Source organism: Mustela erminea, chromosome 9, assembly GCF_009829155.1.
Source record: "Mustela erminea isolate mMusErm1 chromosome 9, mMusErm1.Pri, whole genome shotgun sequence".
NCBI classification, from domain to species: Eukaryota; Metazoa; Chordata; class Mammalia; order Carnivora; family Mustelidae; genus Mustela; species Mustela erminea.
The window spans coordinates 111,903,133-111,924,736 of record NC_045622.1 but is presented as its reverse complement, the minus strand read 5'-3'; the positions used below and the strand labels follow the sequence as shown (position 1 = coordinate 111,924,736).

General features: G+C 66.4%; 1 protein-coding gene across 2 annotated transcripts; it reads left to right on the top strand.

Annotated features, from left to right (window-relative positions):
- Positions 1 to 40: 40 nt before the first annotated feature.
- On the top strand, positions 41 to 20,283 carry SLC22A18 (solute carrier family 22 member 18). 2 transcript variants are annotated; one of them, XM_032358870.1, is made up of 10 exons: positions 41 to 208; positions 3,329 to 3,426; positions 4,434 to 4,594; positions 4,903 to 5,035; positions 12,073 to 12,191; positions 12,894 to 13,001; positions 13,786 to 13,886; positions 16,257 to 16,358; positions 17,259 to 17,379; positions 19,285 to 19,520. In XM_032358870.1, exons 1-10 carry the CDS (start codon positions 65 to 67, stop codon positions 19,470 to 19,472), a joined length of 1,275 nt encoding a protein of 424 aa, XP_032214761.1. In that variant the 5' UTR covers positions 41 to 64; the 3' UTR covers positions 19,473 to 19,520. The 2 variants fall into 2 exon arrangements, with proteins under 2 accessions (XP_032214761.1, XP_032214762.1); XM_032358871.1 differs by lacking the exon at positions 13,786 to 13,886 and having other exon boundaries at positions 19,285 to 20,283.
- Positions 20,284 to 21,604: the final 1,321 nt, after the last annotated feature.

Sequence of the window (21,604 nt, the reverse complement as noted above, 5' to 3'; positions counted from 1 at the left end):
CCCTGCCCACTGTGCCGGCCTCCTGCTCAGATCCATCCGGGCTCTCCCACCACACCTGCCCGGGATGCGGGGAACCGGAGCCGCTGGGGGCCACGGCCAGAGTTCCAGCAGGATGGGCTCCCTGGGCCGTTCCCAGGTCGTCATACTCTCCTACGTGCTGGTGGCCCTGGAGCTCACCTGTCTTTTCATGCGGTTCTCCATCATGCCGGTGAGTACCCTCCCCCGGGCGGCCAGCCACCCGCACGGCCCATCATCCCTCTCCTCCCTCCGGGCAACGGCAGGAGCTGGGAGTGGGGGCCCAGGGCTGTCCAGGCCCCTCACTGGGGACCCCGGGGGCTGTGCCTCCTGGGCTGTCCATCAGCACTTTCTGGGCTCCGGTGCAGGGCAGACCCAGGGAGGGGCCACAGAGAGCCACCCTCACGGCCACGCAGCCCTTGTGGGGGCAGCGCCCCTCCCCCTGGCTGGCCTGGCTCTGTCCCTCCCGCCCCGCCCGGGCCGTTGCCCTATCGATCCTCTGTCCCAGCAGCCACAGGGCCCCCGCCCGTCCTGGCTCAGGCCTCTGGGCTCAGGTCTCCTCGGCAGGGAGCCTTCCCTCCCAACACCTGCCCAGACCCTGGGACCTCTTCCCTTCCACCCAGGTCGCGCTGGGTCAGTCCTCCTGTAGGTTGCCCAATGCCCCACTTCCTGTCCCACAATATTAAATTATTTGTCTCCCCGACCAGGGCGTGAGGGCGGGGCTGGCCCCATCTCTTCCCCAGCTGCCTCCCCTGGTCTGGAAGTCTGCCCGGTAAGCGTAGGCGGTTGGCTACTCGGCCATGGTCAGCGCTTGGTGCCTACCCACCGCTGTCCGTAGAGTCCACCTTTGCTTGCCAGCTGGTTCCGTCTGTCCACAGACCCCACGTGGGGCTGGCCCGGGTCTCCCCCTCCCCGGGCAGCAGCACCCAGGGGGCTTTGGATGTCCCCGAGGGCCTTTCCCATCTGGTCTGTGTGCGGCCATAGCACAGCTACCGGCCACTTTTTAAAGTTCCCGGCAGGGATGGGCGGTGGCGCCTGGGGGGCTCAGTGGGTTAAAGCCTCTGCCTTTGGCTCAGGTCATGTTCTCAGGGTCCTGGGGTCGAGCCCCACATCTGGCTCTGCTCAGCGGGGAGCCTGCTTCCCTCCCTCTCTCTCTGCCTGCCTCCCTGCCTACTTGTGATCTTTGTCAAATAAATAAATAAAATCTTAAAAGAAATAAATAAAAAATAAAAATAAACAAAAACAATAATACAAATAAAGTTCCCCAAGGGATTCTCATGAGCAGGCTGTGCCCACGGATCCGAGCGGGAGGGGCCCTGCCTCTGCTGCCGGGAGCTCCCAGCCCAAGGGTGCGCCCCAACTCCCAAGGCCTGACTCCTCTCCGTAGCAGCCATGTGGGCTGGCCAGACGCCGCGCTGTCCTGTTGTCTGCAATGGGTCACAACATCCCTCCCTAGGAGGCTTGGTGCGGGGAGCGACGCGTGGACAGTTAAAGGCACAGAACAAGGGTGGAACATTCCTTTCTGCAAATGCTACCCGACCACCTACCAAGGGCGTCCTGTTCTCAGGACCTGGAACACAGCAGACATGGACTCCACGATGCTTAGACTGTGCTGTGTGGGACAGAAGGCTTCTGCAGGCGCTGGGAGGGCCCACGGGCTGGGACAGGAAAGCCTCCCCCAGAGGGCAGGCTTAGAGGAAACTGAGCAAACCTGGGTGATGCAAAGGCCCTGGGGCAGTGAGAGCAGCGCAGCTAGAGAGGAGTGACCCGAGGGGAGATGGACATAAGGCCCCAGGAAGGCTGCCAGGACGCCAGGAGGTTGCTGGCCGTGGGGAAGGCAGGAAGCCGCTGGCTTTAAGGTCTGTCATGAAGGCTGAACCCAGGAGCTGCCGATGGATTGGAGGTGACTGTGCAAGAAAGAGGGGTGGTCAGGAACGACACCGAGGATTCGGACCTGAACGCTTGCAGGGGCGGACGCGTGAACCATGGAGCAGAGGAGCTGGTCCTTGGGTGGGAGGTGAGGACGAGGCAGGTGTGAGAGTGAGAAGGTGGGCTACACTGGGGCAGGGGAGAGCGCGGCCTCACTAGGGGACTGTGTGATGACGGTGCGGTCGGGGCGCCGACAGGAGAAACCCGACCCAGAGCAGGGCTTCGGGCTTCCCCAGGGGTCTCAGCAGCACCCCCGAGCCCTACCCCACACCCCACGCCAGGAGCAGGGGGATTTCAGCTGCACTGGGGAGAGGGGTGTGCACCCGAGAAACAAAGCAGGTGGAGGGATGACCTTGACCGAGCTGAGGGAAAGTACAGGGCGTGGGGCCGGGGCGAGGGCTACTGGTGTCCTGGGGCTGCCATGACAGTCACCAAAGCTGGCCGTCTCCCAGTCTGGAGGCCACAAGTCTGAATCCCCGGGGTCTCAGGCCTCCTTCTGAAGCCCCCAGGGGATGGTCCTTCCTGCCTCTTTCAGCTTCTGCTGGTCCCAGCCCCTCCCCAAATATTCCAGTGTCTGCCCGTCTGTCCTCCGGCGTGGCTGTCCTGCTGGGCATGACCGTGTCCAAAATTCCCCTCTGTGTAAAGACACCAGATCACCCTAATGACCTCACTTGAACTTGGTTCCCTCTGCAAAGACGGTATCTCCAAATACCGGACCCCAGGAAACCATTGGAGGGGCCTAACCGAACATGAAAAAAAGACTCTTGTCTCCAAATAAGGTCACATTCCGAGTACTGAGCTTTAGGACTTTTGGGGGGACCCAATTCAACCCATTACAGGGGGGATCACTGGAGGCAGGGGCCAGGAACTCAGAGGCCAGAGTGCAGATACTGAAGTCCCAGGATTAGAGCGTGCTAACCCTCCCATTCCCTGGAGAGACACCGGTCACGGCCTTCCCCTCCCCAGGTGGGCGCCAGCAGACCCCAGGAGCCCCCAAGAGTAGGCATGGGTCCTGCTGGAAAATGGGTCAGCTTCCGGAGGCCATCAGGGTATTTGGGGAGCGTCTCTTGCTGGCCCCGGAAGATGCCACAGTCCACCAGGCAGCCTCGGATGGGTCAGGTGTGCCCTGCCGCAGGGAAGGGGGGCCAGTCCCCACCCTCACTGAGCACGGGCCCCGCAAGCCGGACCCAGAGGCCCCATGGAGCTCCTCGCTATGGGCAGCTGAGTTCCAGGCCCAGGGCCCCCTCACGGGCGCACCACAGCGTGGTCAGAGCCAGAGGGCAGGCCTCCCTCCCCTCCAGTTCAGGGCTACCTCCGCCACTCCCCACCCACTGCGCACCCCAGACCCCCTGACCCTTCCCTCGCGCCCTTCTTGTGTTTGCAGTACTTGACCCGGCAGCTGGGCCTGGATTCCGTGGCCTTTGGCTACCTGCAGACGGCCTTTGGCGTGCTTCAGCTTCTGGGGGGGCCCGTGTTTGGCAGGTACCAAGGGGAGGGGTGGGCAGGGTCGCCCCTCAGAGGTCACAGGCTGGGTCATGCCAGCTTCCCAGACCTGAGCATGGGTCTGCTGCACAGGAGGGGCCTGCCGAGCACAGGCCTATGGTCCCTCACCGGCGGGGGGGGCACCCTGTACCCCTCCACCTCCATATCCACCAATCCTGGTGGCAGCCAGAGAGAGGATTGTTCTAGCAAGACTGGTGGCTGCAAACATCCAGCCCACTGAGCTGGGGGTCCCACCAGCAAGTCTTCAGGACCCCTCAGGGCAGTGGGGGCGGGGTGTTGTTCTTGGGTTCGGGTCAGGGCAGCACCCATCCTTCCACAAACCCTGAGGAGGCCAGATCAGCGAGGCAGGATCTTCAGGATGTGCAGGAAATGGGCTCCAGAGGCGGGAAAGCCAGCGAGCAGGGGCTCTGGCGGGTTTCCTGGGGATGCTGGGGCAGGAGGAGAAAAGGCTAGAGCCTAGGAGACAGGAATTTGTTTGTTTGTTTGTTTTTAAAGATTTTAGTTATTTATTTGAGAGAGAGAGAGAGAGTAGGAGCAGGGGGAGGGGCAGAGGGAGAAGCAGGCTCCGCCCTAACCTGGGCCTGACCCAGGTGGGGCTGGGGGATCCCGGGATCCTGACCTGCGCGAAAGGCAAAAGGCAGACCCTTAACCCTTGGAGCCCCCCAGGTGCCCCTGGGAGACATTTACTGTACGACAAGCAGGCCCGGGCTCCGCTGGGGCCCCCCAAGGTTTTCTCAAGGGGAGTGGAAATGCCCCGCGGGGCCGGACACCCCCAGGAAATGGCAAGGAGCCCAGCAGAGGCTGGGGCAAGCTGAGGCCCTCCACGTGGGGGCCCTCCCCCAGCATCCCACACCCAGGTCTCCCTCCTTGGCCATGAGGGGATCCCTGTGGCCTAGAGACCTGGCAGCCCCTCGGGGTGGGTGTCAGGGGCAGAGGAGAGGGGACCCTGCCTGGTATCCACAGGGCTCATGGCTTCGGGCCCCCAGGTTCGCCGACCAGCACGGGGCGAGGGCGGCGTTCACGCTCAGCTTCCTGGCGGCCTCTGCCTTCTACCTGCTCCTGGCCGCCGCCTGCAGCCCGGCCCTGCCCGGCGTGGCCTTGCTCTATGCCTTGCCCTTGCCTGCTGCCCTCATGCACGGGCTGCCAGGTAGGGCCAGGTTGGGCACCTGCGGGAGGACTGTGGGTGGGAAGGTGCGGGGCACGTGGGGCAGGGGGGAGCCTGGGCCCAGGGTGCCCCCTGAGGAAGGTTGGGGGTGGCCAGAGCCAGAGGGCAGGACAGAGGTCACCTTCTGCATGCCAGTCTGGGCCTGAGAGTAGGACTGGGGTGGAGGGGGTAAGGTGTGACGCGGGGATGTGGCCTGGGGAGCAGGTGGGGGAGGGGAAGGGGCGTGGCCTGGGCCACAAGGGCCTCTGAGACGGGGCCACCCCGCTCAGCACCCCCCACTCCACCCCCAGCCGCTCAGATGGTCATCGCGGACCTGTCTGCACCCGAGGAGCGGTCGGCGGCCCTGGGCCGACTGGGCCTGTGCTTCGGGGTGGGCATGATCTCCGGCTCGCTGCTGGGCGGGACCCTGAGCGCCGCGTGCGGGTGAGTGGCCGCGGCGGGAACCCGGCCGGGAGCGGGGGTGCGGGTCAGGACAGCGGAGACCAGGCGTCGGTCTCCCCATCTGCAGGCCCTGCCTCCTGGCCCAGGTGAAGGGAGAGCCGGCGGGCCCCACGCGGTGGGCGGGGTTAGTGGGTGGGCGGGGTTAGTGGGTGGGCGGGGGGCCTGGGTGGTGGGCGGGGTTAGTGGGTGGGCGGGGCAGGGAGCGCCCCAGGGGTTCCCAGCTGGGGGGAGGCGTGGCCCTCAGGGGTCGGGACCTAGAGAAACCAGAGGGCAGGCCCTGGAGGCGGGGTCCCGGCCTGACCCGTGGGCACATTGTGGCCCGGGGGACGGCGTGGGGGGTCGCTGGGGGCAACCGGACCCAGTTTCCGGAGGTTTAGGAACCGCGCGGAGCCGTGTCTGTCCCAGGCGCCCCAGAGCGCGGCCCGGAGCGCGCCTTACTTAACCTTGGACGGGAGACACCTTGCCCTGGAGAGGCCCCGCCGGGCTAGGGAGGGGCACCTCATTTCCGCCGCCGGGAGACTGGTGCCCCACCCTGTTCCTCCTCCCCCGCCCCCAGCGCCCCAACACCCACTCAAAATCGGTTTCTCCATAGGATCGGACCTTGCCCCTTGCCTTCATTCAGACCCAAGTCTTGGCTTTCGGTCTGGAAGGTGGGTGCCCAGCTGTAGGGGGGCGGTGCCCAGCTGTAGGGGGGCCGTGCCCGCTGGTGACCCATCCACCCTGTGCGGACGTCGCTCGGGGGCGGGGCCTGGCTGGCATCTGAATCACACGCGCACTCCGTACACAGGCTCATGCATGAATCGCACACTCAGCCACAAATCACACACACTCATCCGAGTCACACACTCACAGAGGAATCACACACACTCATCCACGAGTCGCACGCACACTCATGCGAATCACACACACACACACACACACACACAAGCAAGCAAGCGCACACAGCCTCCTCTGCTGACCCCAGGCCTCCCAACCCTGGTGACCCTCTGCAACAGACCCCAGGGGCGGTAGATGCAGCCGGGTGATGGCTGATCCCCGGGGACCGGGGAACAGGAGGCGAGGGTGGCCCTGTGACGCCAACTCCCAGGGCGGAGGGAGGTCTCTGTCCCCACCCCCAGCATTCTCCTCAGCGCCTGGCCTGTGCAGGTCTGTCTCCGCTGGGCTCCTCCGGCAGAGGCCGGCGTGGGGAGGGCGGGGCTCCGTCTATCAGGTTCCTCGCTGGTGTTTACTGAGCCTGCTGAGTGCCCTGGGGTTCCACGATCCGGGTATGGCGGGGAGCAGTACAGGCCAAGTCCTCAGATGAAGAGAAAATGACACGTATTTCTCTAATGCTGGGGTGAGCCCCATGGGGTAAAAAGTAACAGCAAGACTGAGGGCTGGTGGACAGGTGGTCGCAAAGACCTCCCACTAAGGAGTGATGGCGGAGGCAGGAGGACGTCTGGGGAAGCAAAGACCCAGCAGATGCAAAGGCCCTGAGGTTGGGGGAGTGATGAGGCTGGTGTGGCTAGAGTGGGGCAGCAGGGAGGGGACGGAGGGGAGGTGCGTGGGGGGCCACGGAGCCCTGGGCAGGTGTGGGCAGGGGAGGGGTGTGACCCGGCTACTGTGTGAACGTGGGAGCGAGACCTCTGCAGGGAGACCCGCCAGGTGGCCCCTGGCCCAGTCCGGACGGGGGGGGGGGGGGGGGGCAGGGTCTGCCTTGGTTTTGTCAACGGGTGGGGTGCAGGTGTGAACTGAGGGCCCGGGGCCGGGCCGGGCGAGCCGTGTCCTCATGTGGGTGGTGTTCAAGCCCTAGGAACTGGTTCAGGTCGAGCCCCAAGCCCCGAGCCCTGACGTGGTACTTCACGGGAGAGGAGGCACAGTGAGGACATGAAGGGAAGGCGATCTGGGAGAACATTCCAGAAGCCAGGGGGCACGTGGGTCCCAGAGGGGAGAGCCCCACCGCGCCGGCGGAATGGCAGTGACCACGGTTCTGCCTGCACGTGAGCGGCTGGGGTGGTGGGAGCAAGAGAAAGAGGGCGTTAGTCACCCCAGGAAGGTTGGGGGCACGTGAGTCGCCTGGGTGTGAAGAGGGTGCAGAAGAGGGAGAGGCAGCGCAGCGGGGAGCCCCCCGTGCAGCCCCACCTGGACGCTGAACAGCCCAGCCACTGCGGGCCACCGGGCCCCTCGGGGCCCCGGGACAGGCGCTCTCACCCGTGAGCCGGGCCGACCCGCGCAGTGTGCGGGCTGTCCGGGCCTCCCCCCCCCCTCCCTCCCCCCCCCCCCCCCCCCCCCCCGCCAGCCGCCCCCGCATGCCCTCGAGCCGTCACTTTCCTTTCCCTCCCTCCCAGCTCCTGGCCCAGAGGACACCACTCACGGCCCTTTCCTCGAGCAGCCCCCAGGATGGCCCGCACGCCTGCCCTTACCTTCCAGAACAATCCGTTTGCTTCCTCGCCTTCTTCCGGCCCAACATAGAAGGTGCTCTACAGCCCCTACATTTCCTTGGATGGGTGGGAAAACCCGAGGTCCCGGGGGGAGTGAGTCTCCCCCATGGAGCTCCAGGAGCCTGTCCAAGGCCCAGGGCAAGTGGGCTCCAGGATCCCAGTGCCCCATGGCAGGGGCCAGTGCCCTGTGGGCCTGTCCTCCTGGGGCGAGGGCCACATTGTGTCTTCGTCCTTCCCTCTCCTCCGTGGAAACCAAGGCACAAGGTGAGGGCTCCTCCCGCCCACTGCGCCTCCCGCGACCCCTCCCCCAAAAGTCCTCAGCCATGCCCCCCACCTCCTGGGAGCAGGGGGCAGAGAGAGGAAGTGGCCTTGGCAGCCTCCAGGTGTGGGACGGGCACTGGTTTAACTGGTTTGGGCTCAGGCTGGAGCTCACTCCACTCCCGCTGGGAGGCTGGGCTCCCGCAGAGGGCCCAGACTCCCTCTGAGTCACTTAGCAGGTGGGGACGCTCTGTGATTCATGGCCCAGAGTCAGGTCCCCGGGGAGGGGGTCCAGGGATTCCTGGAAAGGGGAGCCACCTGTCGAAGGAACACTGCTGACGGTGGGGGGGGGGCGGGTCTAACAGTGGGACTCAGAGCGGGCAGCCCCCCACTCGCTGAGTGCCGTGGGCTGCTGCACACAGTCTCGGGTATGGGGGGCTCTGTGCCCTGCAGGGCCTCAGGATTTGGACAGATGCCCCTGAGGACGGCAGTTCAGGGAGACTGAGGAGGATGCTGGAGCAGCCCCCAGCTACAGACCCTGGAGGTCAGGCCAGCTGACGCCCCTCAGGGTCACCGGGCAGCCCTCCTGGGCCTGGTGGGCCCTTGGTGTCTCAGGGAATTTATGACACCCCTTATCTCCCTGAGGACTTGGGAGGTTATCTCGGCCTCGGGTCTGACTGGGGAATGGGAAGCCCTTATCCTGCTGACAGAGGGTTTCCGCCCCGTGACCCGGCGACACCACTGTTTCCCCTGGAAGTTAATGAGTAAGCGCCTGCCCTGAATGAGTGCGGCGGGAGGGAGGCCTGGGTCAGCCCAGCGCCTGCTCCACTTCTGGAGCTCACCGAGGCTCTCCCCAGGCTCTCCCCACCGTGGGGGGCGGGGGCATAGGGACCCAGCAGGAGGACCCTGCGTGTCCCAGGCGCAGGGCAGTGCACAGGCCAGGCCCAGCTGGCCAAAAGCTTGGCTCAGACCCAAGAGGTGAGGGAGAAGTCGCTGCTGACGGAGGCGCTGGCAGGGGCCGTGTTCCAGGCAGAGGGAAAGCATGTGCAAGGGCCCTGGGGCAGGAAGGAGCTTGGGACCTGCTTGGAGGCCGGCGTGGTTGGAAGTGGGGGGACCAGGTGCTCGGGGAGCATGGAGGGCCAGCAGGGTCAGGCCAGGCAGGGTTTCCTGGCCTTTTTTCCGGGACCTGGAAGGCAGAGGGAGGCTGAATCAGGAGCAGCCCCACAGGGCTTCCATGCTCAGACAGTGTTCTAGCTACGGCATCCAAGGACTGGGTAGGGCAGGGTGACTTCTGCGCCCCAGCCCCAGGCCAGACTCTGGTGACCTTCGCAGCCAGGTGTCATGGGAGGCTAGGTCCCGCCGACCGCAGCCTGTCCTCCGGGTTCCAGAGCAGAGTCCTGAGCCCCCTGGGGCCAGGGGAGCCTCGGAGCAGGGCGAGGGCGTCCTGGCTTCATGAGTGCTGTCACCTTGTGGCCGGACAGAGTGGGGGAGGGGAGCAAATGCACATCATCCCCGCAGGGTGGGCCGATGGCCCGGCCCCCCGCCCTCCTGATGATGTCCGTTGGCAAATGAGAGGCCCCTGGGCTGGGGAGGAAAGGCAGGCCCTCTGGGGCCCCTGGGAACCTGGTACCGGACGGCGTGTCTGGGGAGGCCGGCCTCCATTTGCCTCTGAGGAGAGCGGGTCACCCAGCAAGGTCGCCGCAGAGAAGGGCAAAAGGACAGAGACTCGGGTGCCCAGAGCCCCGTCCTGGCCTCCATCCCTCCGACCTCCTGTTGGTCACTCACCCGAGAACAGAAGGGGTGGGCGGACACAGAGCGGGAGCGTCGCGGGCCGCCGTGGTTGACACTCGGTCCCTATCTGGGCTCCAGGAAGCCCACAGCAGCTCCGTGGGATCCTGCGCAAAGGAGGCAGGATGCCCCCCACAGGGGAGTTGACTCTGCCCCGTGCTCGGGGGCGCACTGACCCTATGGGCCCTGGAGAGGGGCGCCAAGCTGTGTCCTGGAGGACAGAGCGGCTCCCGGTGGGGGCACCAGGCCAGAGAGTCCCAGGCCGAGGCGACGGCCCTCCATGCGAGGGCGGGGGGCTGCTGAGCTGGCCGGCCGCATCTGTTCCCCGTGCCTTCTGCTCACCCTCTGGCCCTTGTCCTGGGGGCGTTGGAGGGGGCTGGTGGAGAAGGACACCCCCACGTCCCCTGGGAAGCTGCACCCTCCCACTCCCTCCGGGGCCCCCAGATCCCCCGTGCTGCCTTCAGTTTACCAGCCCTCACGCTACGGGGTGGGTCCGATGCCCCAAGGAGGGGCCTGGCTCCTTGCCACCACCCAGCCCTCGCTGGTCACCAGCCTCCCAAAATAGCCATCGAAGCGGCCGCCCCTGCTCCCGCGAATTTCCGGGGCATCTGGCAAAGAAAGCAGGTTCTGTCCCTGCCCGCCAGGCCCCGAGCAGTGACGCGCAGGTCCTGAAGAAAGAGCCTTCTCTCTGGGGCCAGCCGTCAGGGCCAGGGTGTCCCTGCCCGCGTCACAGATCAGTCCCTGCCAGCCCTGGCCCTCCCCAGGCAGCTGAGCGCAGGCCTCTGACCCTCTGACCTGTCGGTCAGTGGAGGTGCCCGTTGGTTGGGAAGTCTGGCGGTCAGGAGGCCCGGATATCCACCATCCTGGGCAGTGGGGGTCGCGAGGGGTGGGGAGGGGGACAGAGATGGGCCAGTGGGGGAGGGGAGGGTCGGCGGCTTCCAGTCCTACTGCCGACCACCTGTGTGAGCCTGGGCAGTCCAGGGTAGAGATGGGGGGCTGTCCCCACTAGCCACCCTGATCCCATGTGGGACAGGGCCTGTCCTGCCTATGTCTCCTGTAGGAGCTCTGTGTGTGCGTGTGTGTGCACACGCAGGAGCTGTGCTGGGGAGGGGCAGGGCAAGTCCTTTCTTTGCACACCGCGGAGGGCCAAGGGCACCTTGCATCTATGCCCTGAGGTCACTAACAGGCGACGCTGGTGAGCTTGGGTTAGGACGCGGTGCCTGGGAACAGGCCACACGTGTGTCCATGGTCTGATGTTCCTTGGGGTCTTGGCTTAGGGTCCTCCCAGGTGCACTTGTCCTTGGGGCCAGACTGGCCATCTAACGGAGCAGGCCCCTCTCAGAGGACGCGGTGCCCAGCGGGCAGAGTGCCAGGGGCTCGCGGAGAAAGGCGCTTGCAGGATGTGCAGGAGTTTCCTCCGCGGCTGAGGGGCAGGGCTTTGAGGCCATGCGCCGGTCTGGAAGGTCAGAGAGGGGCCTGGCTCGTAAGAAGCTTCCATTCCCTCCCATCTCTCCCCTGCACCCCCAGGAGCGGCCCAGGTCGGCCTCCGCAAGAAATGGTAATGATCGGAAAGGCCCGCGCGGTCGGGTGACATTGGCTGCCCGGCCACCTGGCCCTTCCAGGGGAGTCAGGGGCTGGGTTTCCGCGCGGTGACTCACGCGGGGAGGGACTTTCTCCGACGCAGAAGCTGAGGGCCCGCCGGAGTCTGGGTCCCTGGTGGCGCCCTGGGAAGGCAGGCGGGACCGTGTCCTGAGCGCGGCGTCTGACACCCTTCCCTAGCCCGGCGTGCCCGCCCTGCAGGAAGATGGGGCGCCGTAGCAGGGGTTCCTGAGGACTACGGAGCGGGAGGGGAAGGAGGCCTGACGGGGCTGTGTGGGGGTCCCCGGGTGGAACCAGTCCAGGCCTCTGCACCCCTACGCCTCGGCCTCCCACGCACCCTGTCCTGGTGTTCCGACCCGGGCCGTGTCGTTCCCCACCAGCCCAAAGGCCCGGACACGTGGCACTCAAAGGAACGGCCGAGACGTCCCCCACCCCAGGAGGCCTTCCAGTCCCACCAGAGGGACGAGGACTGATCTGGGGACAGGGACCTCAGTTTGCTCCTCTGTCAAATGGGAAGGACGCGTGGCCGGCCCACTTCTGCGGAGCCGTGCAGGGTCTCCTCCACAGGGGAAGACCAGGCTGGGGCTGAGTCCGGGGTCCCCAGATGTGGGATGCCCCGCCCTGGCTGGGAGCGGGGGGTGCATGTGCACACACACCCACACATGCACACACGCAGGTACACCCACACGTGTGTCCCAAGCCCGTCCTCGGGGGGCCTTCCTAACCCTTGGCAGTCTGGGAGCTGACCGTCTCCTGGGAGACTCCGCCAGACCCTCCAGGGCTCAGGTCCCCGGCTCCCACCGCCGACCCCCCACCAGACCCGGGGATGCCAGAGGCTGCCGCTGTCACGGGAACATCGGGCAGGGTGACAGCTTCACCTGCTTCTTCATCCCGTTGGGGGAGATCCCACAGCCAGAGACCCCTGTCCTGCGTGATCCCTACTCTCACCCCCAGGCTTCAATGTCCGGCCTCCGTGGCTCTCGTGGCCAACCTCGTGGCAGCCGTCCTCAGCTTCACCTGCGTCCCCATCAGCACTAAAGGGGTTAGCGCCGATGCTCCGGCGGCCCCGCCAGGTGAACCCCGCCAGGTGCACCGTGCCCGGATGCCGGGTCGCTCCGAGGCACCCCCGCCTCACCAGCCAGCGCGCCAGGCCTCCCTTCAGGGAGAGCTGGCCAAGACCAGGACACACCAAAGCGTCCGCAGTGGCTTCCTGCCCGCCGAGCCCAGCACGCGCTCCAAGCAATAGGCACGCGGGCCGGGGGTTAGGATTTAGGGGCCACTTGCATCCTCTTTCCCTCCCTGAGCCGCTCTGCAGCCGGGCGTGTCCCGGCTGCCAGCACCATCGGGGCCGAGCTGGGGGCGGTCTCGGGGCAGGAAAGCGTGGGGTGCTCAGAGAGGCCGAGGCAGGAGGCAGGGGAGGCCCAGGAAGGACAGGAGGGACCACGGGGAGGGGTGAGCCAGGACCCTGAGCCGCACGGAGGCAGGTGCCCCGGGGCGCAGGTTCTGGGACAACGCCAAGGTGGGAGGCAGAGCGGTGCCGGCGAGGGCACGTGGGGCCTCCTGGGGCCGCAAGGGAAGGTCCGGGCTCCACAGAGGGGCCCGCAGGGGACCCCACGCCTTGGTGCCCAGTGACTGAGGGGTCAGGAGGGGGGGGACAGAGAAAGAGGCAGATACAGGCAGACCCCCGGGAAAGCCAGACGGGGGCGGGGGGACCAGGTCGGGGAGCTGGGGAGCGGGCCACCGCACAGTCTGAGTGGCCTCTCGGGGTCCCCCAGGCAGACCCGACGCCGGCGTGTTTGACCTGAAGGCCATCAGCCGCCTGCTGCTGCGGCCCGGTGTCCTGCCCGTGTTCCTCATCAAGGTGGTGTCCGGCTTCCCCTCCGGTGAGTCCCAGAGCCTGGTGCAGACCCTTCCTCTGCCTGGTGTCCCGCGCTCCACGCTCTCCCTGTGCCGTCACCCGTCATGTGGGTCCCGGAGAAGGAGAGGGTCCCTGGTGAGGTCCCGGAGAAGGAGAGGGTCCCTGGTGAGGCCGGATGGCTGCTCGGGTGAGGAGGGGAAGAGCAGGAAGCAGGCCCCACCTGCCACTCAGTCCTCGGGGTCCCCGCTGTGGCTTCCGAGCCCCGCTCTGGGGTCCTCTCACTGGGGGGCAGCGCAGAGACCAACTTACGGAGGTTTCATGCTGGTGCCCCCAGGAAGCTCTTGCCCTTGTGAAAGTGAAGGTCCTGGAGTCGGGTCTGTAGGGGTAAATGCGGAGGCAGGGGCTGCCCGACCCGGCCCTCACTGGCTGTCCCAGATCCCGATCGGCTCTTTGGGGTCACAGCGATGGGACCGGAGTGGCTGACTTCATTCAAAGGGGTCTCTGGGGGCCACGAGTGGGCACAGGGTCACAGCATCCCACACTGTCAGCCCTGGGGCCCCACCTCCCAGCGGCCCTCATGCAGGGTGCCCCAGGCTCTAGCCAGCTTGGCCACAGGGACGCTTCGGACCTTCCTGGGCACCGTCTGCACTGCTCTCTGGGGCCGTGCTTCCCCAGCACGGACCCATGAAATCCCTGGGAGCGCCGTCGGTCGCTGTGGCCTGACCAGGTCCCCAGCCCACTGACAGGGAGGTGGGCCCTGTGGCCAGGAGCTTGGGGACGACCAGGCGGCCCCTCCTCCCCTCTCCCAGGACTCTTCATGGTCATGTTCTCCATCATCTCCATGGACTTCTTCCAGCTGGACGCCGCAGAGGCCGGCTACCTCACGTCCTTCTTTGGGGTTCTCCAGATGGTAAGCGGCTGCCAGTGCTCAGGGCGTGCGGTGGGTGGGTCAGGGGTCTTCGGAGGCGATGGACCTCACAGCCTGCCTGCCTCAGTGTCCCTGCGGCACTGACGGTGAACTGTGGCTGGGGCGTGTGGCGAGGCCGCCCACCCACAAGAGGGCAGGTCCCCCAAGCTCTCGGAGTCTCTGACTCCTGATCCGTCTGGTGAGGGGAGCATGGTGACTCATGCAGTGATGACGTGGCCAAGCCCTCAGAACAGGCCGGCCCCACCGGGTGACAGTCACTCTCTGTCCTTGTGAGATGCCCCGAGCCTGGCAGCTGCCCACCAGGAGATGCCCGAGACACGTGTCCAGGTGGGACAGGTGGCCAGTGCTCCAGCCCCATGCCCCAGCCGCCCCTGGGCACCGGCACCAGGCCCTGGGGTGGTGGGGACAGGTGGCGACGTGCTGCCGCCACCCCGGACGGCGGCCCAACAGCCGGAGTGCGGACGGGGCTATTCTGGGACCGTCTGGGGAGAAGGCAGTCCTGGACCGCTCCGGAAGCCCGTGACATTCCTGGCACCCCCAAGCCATCTGCTCCCCGGCCCTGGGCCCAGCACCGCTCTGGCCCCCAGGCTGAAACAGCAGCTCCTGGGCGGTTCTGCGTGGCAGGTGGGGAGGGCCGGCCTAGGGGGACACACGCCACCAATATGGACTGAACAGTGACAGCACAGCCAGAGTCGGGGGTCCCTGGAGCCGGTTCTGAATGGCCACCCCCGGGAGGCTAGGATGGCATGTCAGCTAAAGCCAGCAGACCCCTGAGATCCTCGGCGGGCAGGGGGTGGACAGACTGGGGACCTGTGGCCGGGTCAGGGGCAAGGGGCACGGTGGTGACCCCGCCTGGGACAGTAAGGGTGGCCCCTGGGGGTGGCCGGGCCCTGGGGGTGGCCAGGCCCTGGGGGTGGCCGGGCCCTGGGGGTGGCCAGGCCCTGGGGGTGGCCGGGCCCCAGCCCCATCTAGAGGCTCTGTGGGCAGAGGTGGGGCTTGTGTTTCCAGAGAGAAGCCCAAACCCCCATTGTCCGGCACCTCCCTGCCCCCAGGCCCCCAGGGCAGGAGGGCCACTCCCACCGCAGGCTTCGCCTGGCCCCACAGCTGGGTTCCCGCCTGCTGCCCCCTCCAACTACTTCCTGCCCCACTGTGAAGTGACCGCGAGGGGACCACAGCACCCCCTTCCCGCTTCCCGGTGTGGGGGTGCCTCTGGGGTTGGGGCCAGGGGGCAGCGCCAGCCCAGATGGCCCTAACATGAGGGGACAGCGACGGCACCCCGGGGATCTGCCGCCTTCGGTCCGTCGCAGACCTTCCCGCGAGAGGTGTGCCGGCTGTGCCTTCACCTACACCCCAGGCCGTTTCGCCGCGTAGTATGGGGTCGGGAGGGATGGAAATAAGCCTCCAGCCGCCTACACATCCCATGTGTCGGGGTGACCAGCACCCTGCAGGAGAATAGGGTCCTCAGAAGGGCAGAGGTGCGACTTTAGATGGGGCGGTTGGTGTGGGCTGGAAGGGCTGCAGGTGCAAAGGGCCTGGGGTTGGGGAGCTCACCCGCTGCTGAGCAGGCTGAGGCTGAGGGCTCGCCTCTGAGGCCGTGGCGGGGGTGGGCAGTGTGCAGGGCAGGAAGGATCTGAATTTACTCAGACTGGGGTGGGGCTGCAGACAGGGTCCGCGCAGAGGCTGGACAAGGTCTTACGAGGCCCCCCAGCTCTGGGTGCTGTCAGAGAGGGGAACGTGGGGGCTTCAGGAGGCCCGCGTTAGGGCTGGGGGAGGTGCGAGCTGACGGACCTGTTTGTTAACTCCTGGGTCCGTGCAGTAGTAACTTGCGGGGCATGGAGTCCAGGACTGTTTAGGTGAACAGGAAACTGAGGCACAACTCCATCGCTCCAGGGTTTGGGTCTGGGTGTGTCCGAGTGGGGACGGGCCAGACTCGCCCTCGAGAGCTGCTGAGAGCCCCCCAGCTGTGCGGCGCCGAGGGACCTGCCCAGGACACCTTTCTCTACAAAAACAAGCAAACAAAGAAATCTGAGGAAGCAAGTCTTGAAAGTAGGATTTTTTTTAAAGGACATTTATGGTTCTGCTTTAAAGCAGTCTTGTTAGATTCGCTTTGAAGGGGACCGCTGGCCCTCTGAGTGCTGCATGAGTACACAGGGGCCTGTGAGGGGGCCAGGCAAGCACCCTTCTCCCCGGGGCCCTTGCGGCCACACACAGACTTTGGGACCCACTCTGCTACTCGGACCTGGTGGCTGCCAGAGCTGGGAGGGGACCCCAAGGGAGGTCCCCATCTGCGGGGGCACCCCCCAGCCGGTCCAGTCCCCTCCCACCACAGCCCCCTCCCCCTCGTCTCCCCAGGTCATTCAGGGCGTGGTCATCGGCCGGCTGAGCAGCTACTTCTCCGAGGGGGCCCTGCTCCGGGCCGGCGTGCTAGTCTTCGTGGTCGTGGGGCTGGCTATGGTGAGCATGTCCCTCTGGGCGGTCATACAGGGTCGGGGGGCGGGACAGAGGTAAGCCCCCAGCCGCCTGCACATCCGATGTGTCATGAGTGACCAGCACCTCGCAGGAGAATAAGTTGGGGTCCCGGGCCCATCCCCCGGCCCTCTGCCCATGCCCAGGCTGCAGTGAGCCCCTCCACCCCATGCCCAGGCTGCAGTGAGCCCCTCCACCCCATGCCCCAGATGCAGTGAGCAACTCCACCCCATGCCCAGGCTGCAGTGAGCCCCTCCACCCCATGCCCAGGCTGCAGTGAGCCCCTCCACCCCATGCCCCGGATGCAGTGAGCAACTCCACCCCATGCCCAGGCTGCAGTGAGCCCCTCCACCCCATGCCCAGGCTGCAGTGAGCCCCTCCACCCCATGCCCCGGATGCAGTGAGCAACTCCACCCCATGCCCAGGCTGCGGTGAGCCCCTCCACCCCATGCCCAGGCTGCGGTGAGCCCCTCCACCCCATGCCCAGGCTGCGGTGAGCCCCTCCACCCCATGCCCCGGATGCGGTGAGCAACTCCACCCCATGCCCAGGCTGCGGTGAGCCCCTCCACCCCATGCCCAGGCTGCGGTGAGCCCCTCCACCCCATGCCCAGGCTGCGGTGAGCCCCTCCACCCCATGCCCCGGATGCAGTGAGCAACTCCACCCCATGCCCAGGCTGCAGTGAGCCCCTCCACCCCATGCCCAGGCTGCAGTGAGCCCCTCCACCCCATGCCCCGGATGCAGTGAGCCCCTCCACCCCATGCCCAGGCTGCAGTGAGCCCCTCCACCCCAACCGGGGCCGCCCTCCATGGGACTGCAGGGATGGGCCCTTCCACCCGGCCCCTGGTGGCTCCTGGTCACCATGGCCTCCCCGCCCCGCCCCATGCCAGGCCCTGATGTCCAACGTCTTCCACTTCTGCCTCCTGATGCCTGGCCTGGTCTTCAGCCTGTGCGCCCTCAACGTGGTCACCGACAGCATGCTGACCAAGGCTGTCCCAGCGTCAGACACGGGTGAGAGCCACAGCCCCCGGAGCCAGGGAGGGGCAGGCCCTGGGAGGCCCTGGGCCCTCCTCTCTGGACAGCTTTCTGGGCCGTTTCAGACAGAGCAGCTCCTCCAGTTCCAAGCTGGGTCTGCCCGGACCCAGTGAGTGCGGAGGGGCGCCGGCGGCCTGGGGTCTGAGAGGGGGTGGGGCGAGGGCGGCTCAGGTGCAAATCCACCACCTGGCTGGGCCGGGCCTAGCAGATGGGAAGAGGGCTTCCTGGAGGTGGTGTCTGGCTTGGCTCTGGAGCATAGGCAGGATTTCAGGAAGCAGGAGGATGGCATTCCCGGCACCCCAGTGGAGCAGAGGTGTGGCGGGAGGTGTGGAACCGAAAGTCTCCTGCAGGGGCCAGTTAGGAAGGCGGCTCAGGGGGGCCAGGCGTGGTCCGCACAGGAGGGGGCTTCCCTGCAAGGCTGGGAGGAGGCCGGAGCCAGTGTTCTGTTCCCTCCCCGGCACCGGGGGAAGGGGGCGTGGAGGTCCTTCACCAGTGAGTCCATGAAGGCTGTTGGTCACTGTTGGTCACTGTTGGTCAAACCTAGGAAGCCCCCGGCTCCCCCCCGCCCCCCGGGTAGGACACAGGTGTCCCCAGACAGGGACCCCTGTCTGCACTTCGCACCTAGCTCTCTGTGGTGAGGCCCGAGTGTCCCATCCACACTCGGGCCCCGGGGCCTGGCAGGGCCGTGGCTACTGCCCACCCCCTCCCCGCTCCTGGCAGGCATGGTCCAGGCCTGGTACAGGCCAAGTTCACGGGCTCTGGCGGCTGGTGGAGGATGAAGATCTCAGCAGCCCTCACTCTATCTACCTGTCTGTCCGCGAGGGACAGACTGAGGCCTAGAGGCCCAGATGGGAACCAGGTGGCTGCTGGGCAAGGCCTCTCCCCAGGGCGGCCGGCCGCGCCTGGAGGGCGTCCTGGAGTGGTGGGCTGGCACCCAGGGGAGGCCAGGAGGAGGCAGGGGAGCCAAGTGTGGAGAGATGGGGCCAGGGCCTGGCAGGGAGGAGGCCCGAGCACTCCCAAGCCCCTGGGGCCACACTGAGCCCGCCCAGTGGGAACCCCAGGCCCCACCCCTCTGCTCAGAAGGAGCTGGGAGCCGGTTCTCAGCACCAGCCTGGGAACCCGAGACCACAGAGGGGGTGGTAATTGCTCCCCGGTGTCTACAGGGCATGTGGGCGATGGGAGAAGCCGCTCTTAAATCTCCCCCACGCCAGCCCCTGAGCCCAGGCGGGGCCTCACCAGGCAGCTCCCAGCTGGCCCAGCGGGGAGACGGGAGAAAGAGACAGACAGACACGGGGCTGTGAGCCCCAGGAGCCCAGGACCCTGTGGGCCATGTCACGTTGATATCACCCACATGCACAGTGGCTTGCACAGGGCACAGCCGCAGGGAGGGCTGTAGTGACGGGGTGGGGGGTGTCTGGTAGCGGGGACTCAGGCAGTGAGGTGAGCCTGGGAAGTGGGTGGGGGAGGCACTCATCCGTCCACATGAGGGGTGGGGGCTGTGGGGTGATCCTGGGGGGTGTCAGCCTGCCCGGGACCCCAGCCCCACGCCCACCCTTCCCGGTTCCTGGCCCCATTGGGATGCCATCGCCCTGGTAGGTCTAGGAGGACAGGGCCTGGCCTGTGGCCTGTGGCTCCACTCCCAAACTCCTCGGGGGCTCTGGAACTTTCTGGGCCATGGCGCAGGCTCAGCCCCACCTCTGGGTGGTCCAAAAGGAGCAGACCCACAGGTCTGGGTGGAGGGAGCCAGGGGAGCAGGGCCAGGACCATGTGGGGGGTGTGGAACAGGGGAGGCCTTGGCTGTGTCCCGGAAGGGGGTGGCCAGGGCAGTGGTGCCGAGGGACCTGGCCGAACCTGACTTGCCCCCCTGCCCTCGCCCCTTAGGGACCATGCTGGGCCTCTGCGCCTCCGTGCAGCCCCTGACTCGCACCCTGGGGCCCACCGTGGGCGGCCTCCTTTACCGCAGCTTTGGGGTCCCCATCTTTGGCCACGTGCAGTTTGCCACCAATGTCCTTGTCCTCCTGGTGCTCTGGAGACTGCCTCTGCCCCAGAAGACGGACAAAGTCTGGTGACCACAGTCCCCGAGCACAGACTGGCAATAAAGCCTTCATCCAGCCTAATTTCTGCAAAGTCCTGTGGGTTGAACAGGGCAGTTGGGGGTGAGCGCTAGAGGGATGGAGAGGCTGGAGAGCTTCCTGGAGGAGGGGCTGGCCGCAGAGCCCCAGGGCTCCTGAGAGAGCGGCTGCCCGAGTTGACCTTGTGCGTTGGGCCCTTGTGCGTTGGGCCCTGCCCCCTGGAGGGCATTGCCGTCTGGTTAGAAGTCTGCCCTCTCCTTCCCCCCTGCCACCCCCACCCGGAGAGCACGGAGCAACTTGGCGCCCGGAGCTTGCAGCCCACCCCCAGTCCTCCGACGCTCGGCCTCAGGGCTAAGCCCGCCGCTGCCCATTCGCCCTTGTCAGTCACCCCACGTGAACGGAACGAAGATCAGGAGTTCAAGGCTTGGAAAGAGGTCTAGGGAGACGGCCGCACTCCCTGGTGGGGCGCCTGGTGGGTGGAGCCAGGCAGCAAGTCATGAGAGCCGGGGAGCCCCTTCACCTCCCACCCCGTCTGGGGAGAGGGCACTAGGCAGGGGAGGCCAGCATGACCAGTCCAGAGAGAACAATCCAGTAGTGGGGGCAGGCGACCCTGAAACCAGGAAGGTCACCCCCCCCCCCACCGCCCCGCACACAGGCTGCCTGGAAAACTGGTTGTTACAACTCGGGACCCCCAACCCCCCCAAATTCCACGGTCCTGACCAGAGGGACCGCAGAGAGCAGAGGTCCGTCAGCTCTCCTGGCCCAAGAGCTCAGACCAGACCAGTTTCTGTGTGAACTGCTCGGGGGACGGGGATCTCACCGAGTTTGACTGACCCTTAGTCTCCATAAAGGTCTGGGCAGGACAGGGGTGGATCCGAAGCCCGTGCAGGCCCCGGGGCCACTCTCTCTCCACTTCTCCAGAGGAACCCCTCCCCCAAGCACAGGTCGTGTTCAGGAGAAAATTCCTTGCAAGGAATGGTTCCTTTTCTTTTTGGAGATTTTATTTATTTGACAGAGAGCGCGTGCGCGAGCACAAGCAGGGGAGCGGGAGGCAGAGGGAGGGGGAGAAGCAGACCCACAGGGGCCTGCAGGGGCCCAGAAGCCGGCTCGATCCCAGGATGCTAGAATCATGACCTGAGCAGAAGACAAACGCTTAACAGACTGAGCCCCCCAGGCGCCCCACAAGGGATGGTTTCCTCCGGTTTCCCAGCGAAGGGGCAAGCGCCCACCCCCTCGCCCCAGTCAGCCCTGAGACCCAGCACGGAGGCCCAGGGGGCTCCCCTGCGTCCAGTGTGAGTGACAAGGCTTTAGGCCACTGCCTCCCACCCTGATATCCTTTCCACCAGAAAGGTCCCCGAAATGAAGTTTCCCCTCAGCAGGCTGAGAACAATGTCCTGTCCTTCTGTCCTCTGGCCAGCTCATCACCAGTGGCTGGAGGAACTCACCTCCTGAGTCCTCCCCACCAGGCAGCCCCGGACACACTGTCTTGGCCAAGCCCAGAGGAAGCAGCTGGGCGGGCAGGGCAGAGGCTGCTGGCTTGTCAGCTGCCAACCACGGGGAACGGCCCAGGCCTCCCCTTACTTGCCCAGAAGCCCCGCTGCCTTCCTAGCCCCACATGGTGGGTGCCGGCCAGCAGGACCTGGCGGCCACATGGCCAGGAGCGGCTGCAGCCGCAGGGTGGGGTGGGGTTAAGGGGAACGCAGCCGGGCAGGCGACCAGAGGCCTGAGGCTTCCTTCCAGAGGGCTGCGGGACAGGTGGCGAGTGGTGGTGGGCGGCCGTTGGGGTCTGTGGGCAGAGGAGGTGCACCGACCTCAAGGGGGCAGTTTGAATGACCTCCCTGGGCAAGCACCAGCCCCGGCCTTCCAGCCTCCCCGCCTCTCCTGTCCTCCCGAGGCACACCCAGGAGCAGAAGTCAGCTGGGGCCAAACCTCGGGGCACTTCCCAGCCTCGGGAGAGGCTGCTTGGCAAGGAGGGCGTGAACAGGGCCGCGCAGATGACACTGCGCTCGTTCAGAGAGCTCTCCCGGGGCCCTTCCGACGCCAGGGTGGTGGCTCTCCCCACCCCCACCCGACGCCCACGGGCAGGGCCTCCAACCCGCCGCAGGAAGCTCACCGCACCACGCCTGGGC

Bases quoted from the DNA above. Each gene is read 5' to 3' on its own strand.
- SLC22A18 (XM_032358870.1), top strand. From the start codon at position 65: ATGCGGGGAACCGGAGCCGCTGGGGGCCACGGCCAGAGTTCCAGCAGG. The intron at 209-3,328 runs GTGAGTACCCTC...TTGTGTTTGCAG, and splicing joins TGCGGTTCTCCATCATGCCG to TACTTGACCCGGCAGCTGGG. The intron at 13,887-16,256 runs GTAAGCGGCTGC...TCGTCTCCCCAG, and splicing joins TCTTTGGGGTTCTCCAGATG to GTCATTCAGGGCGTGGTCAT.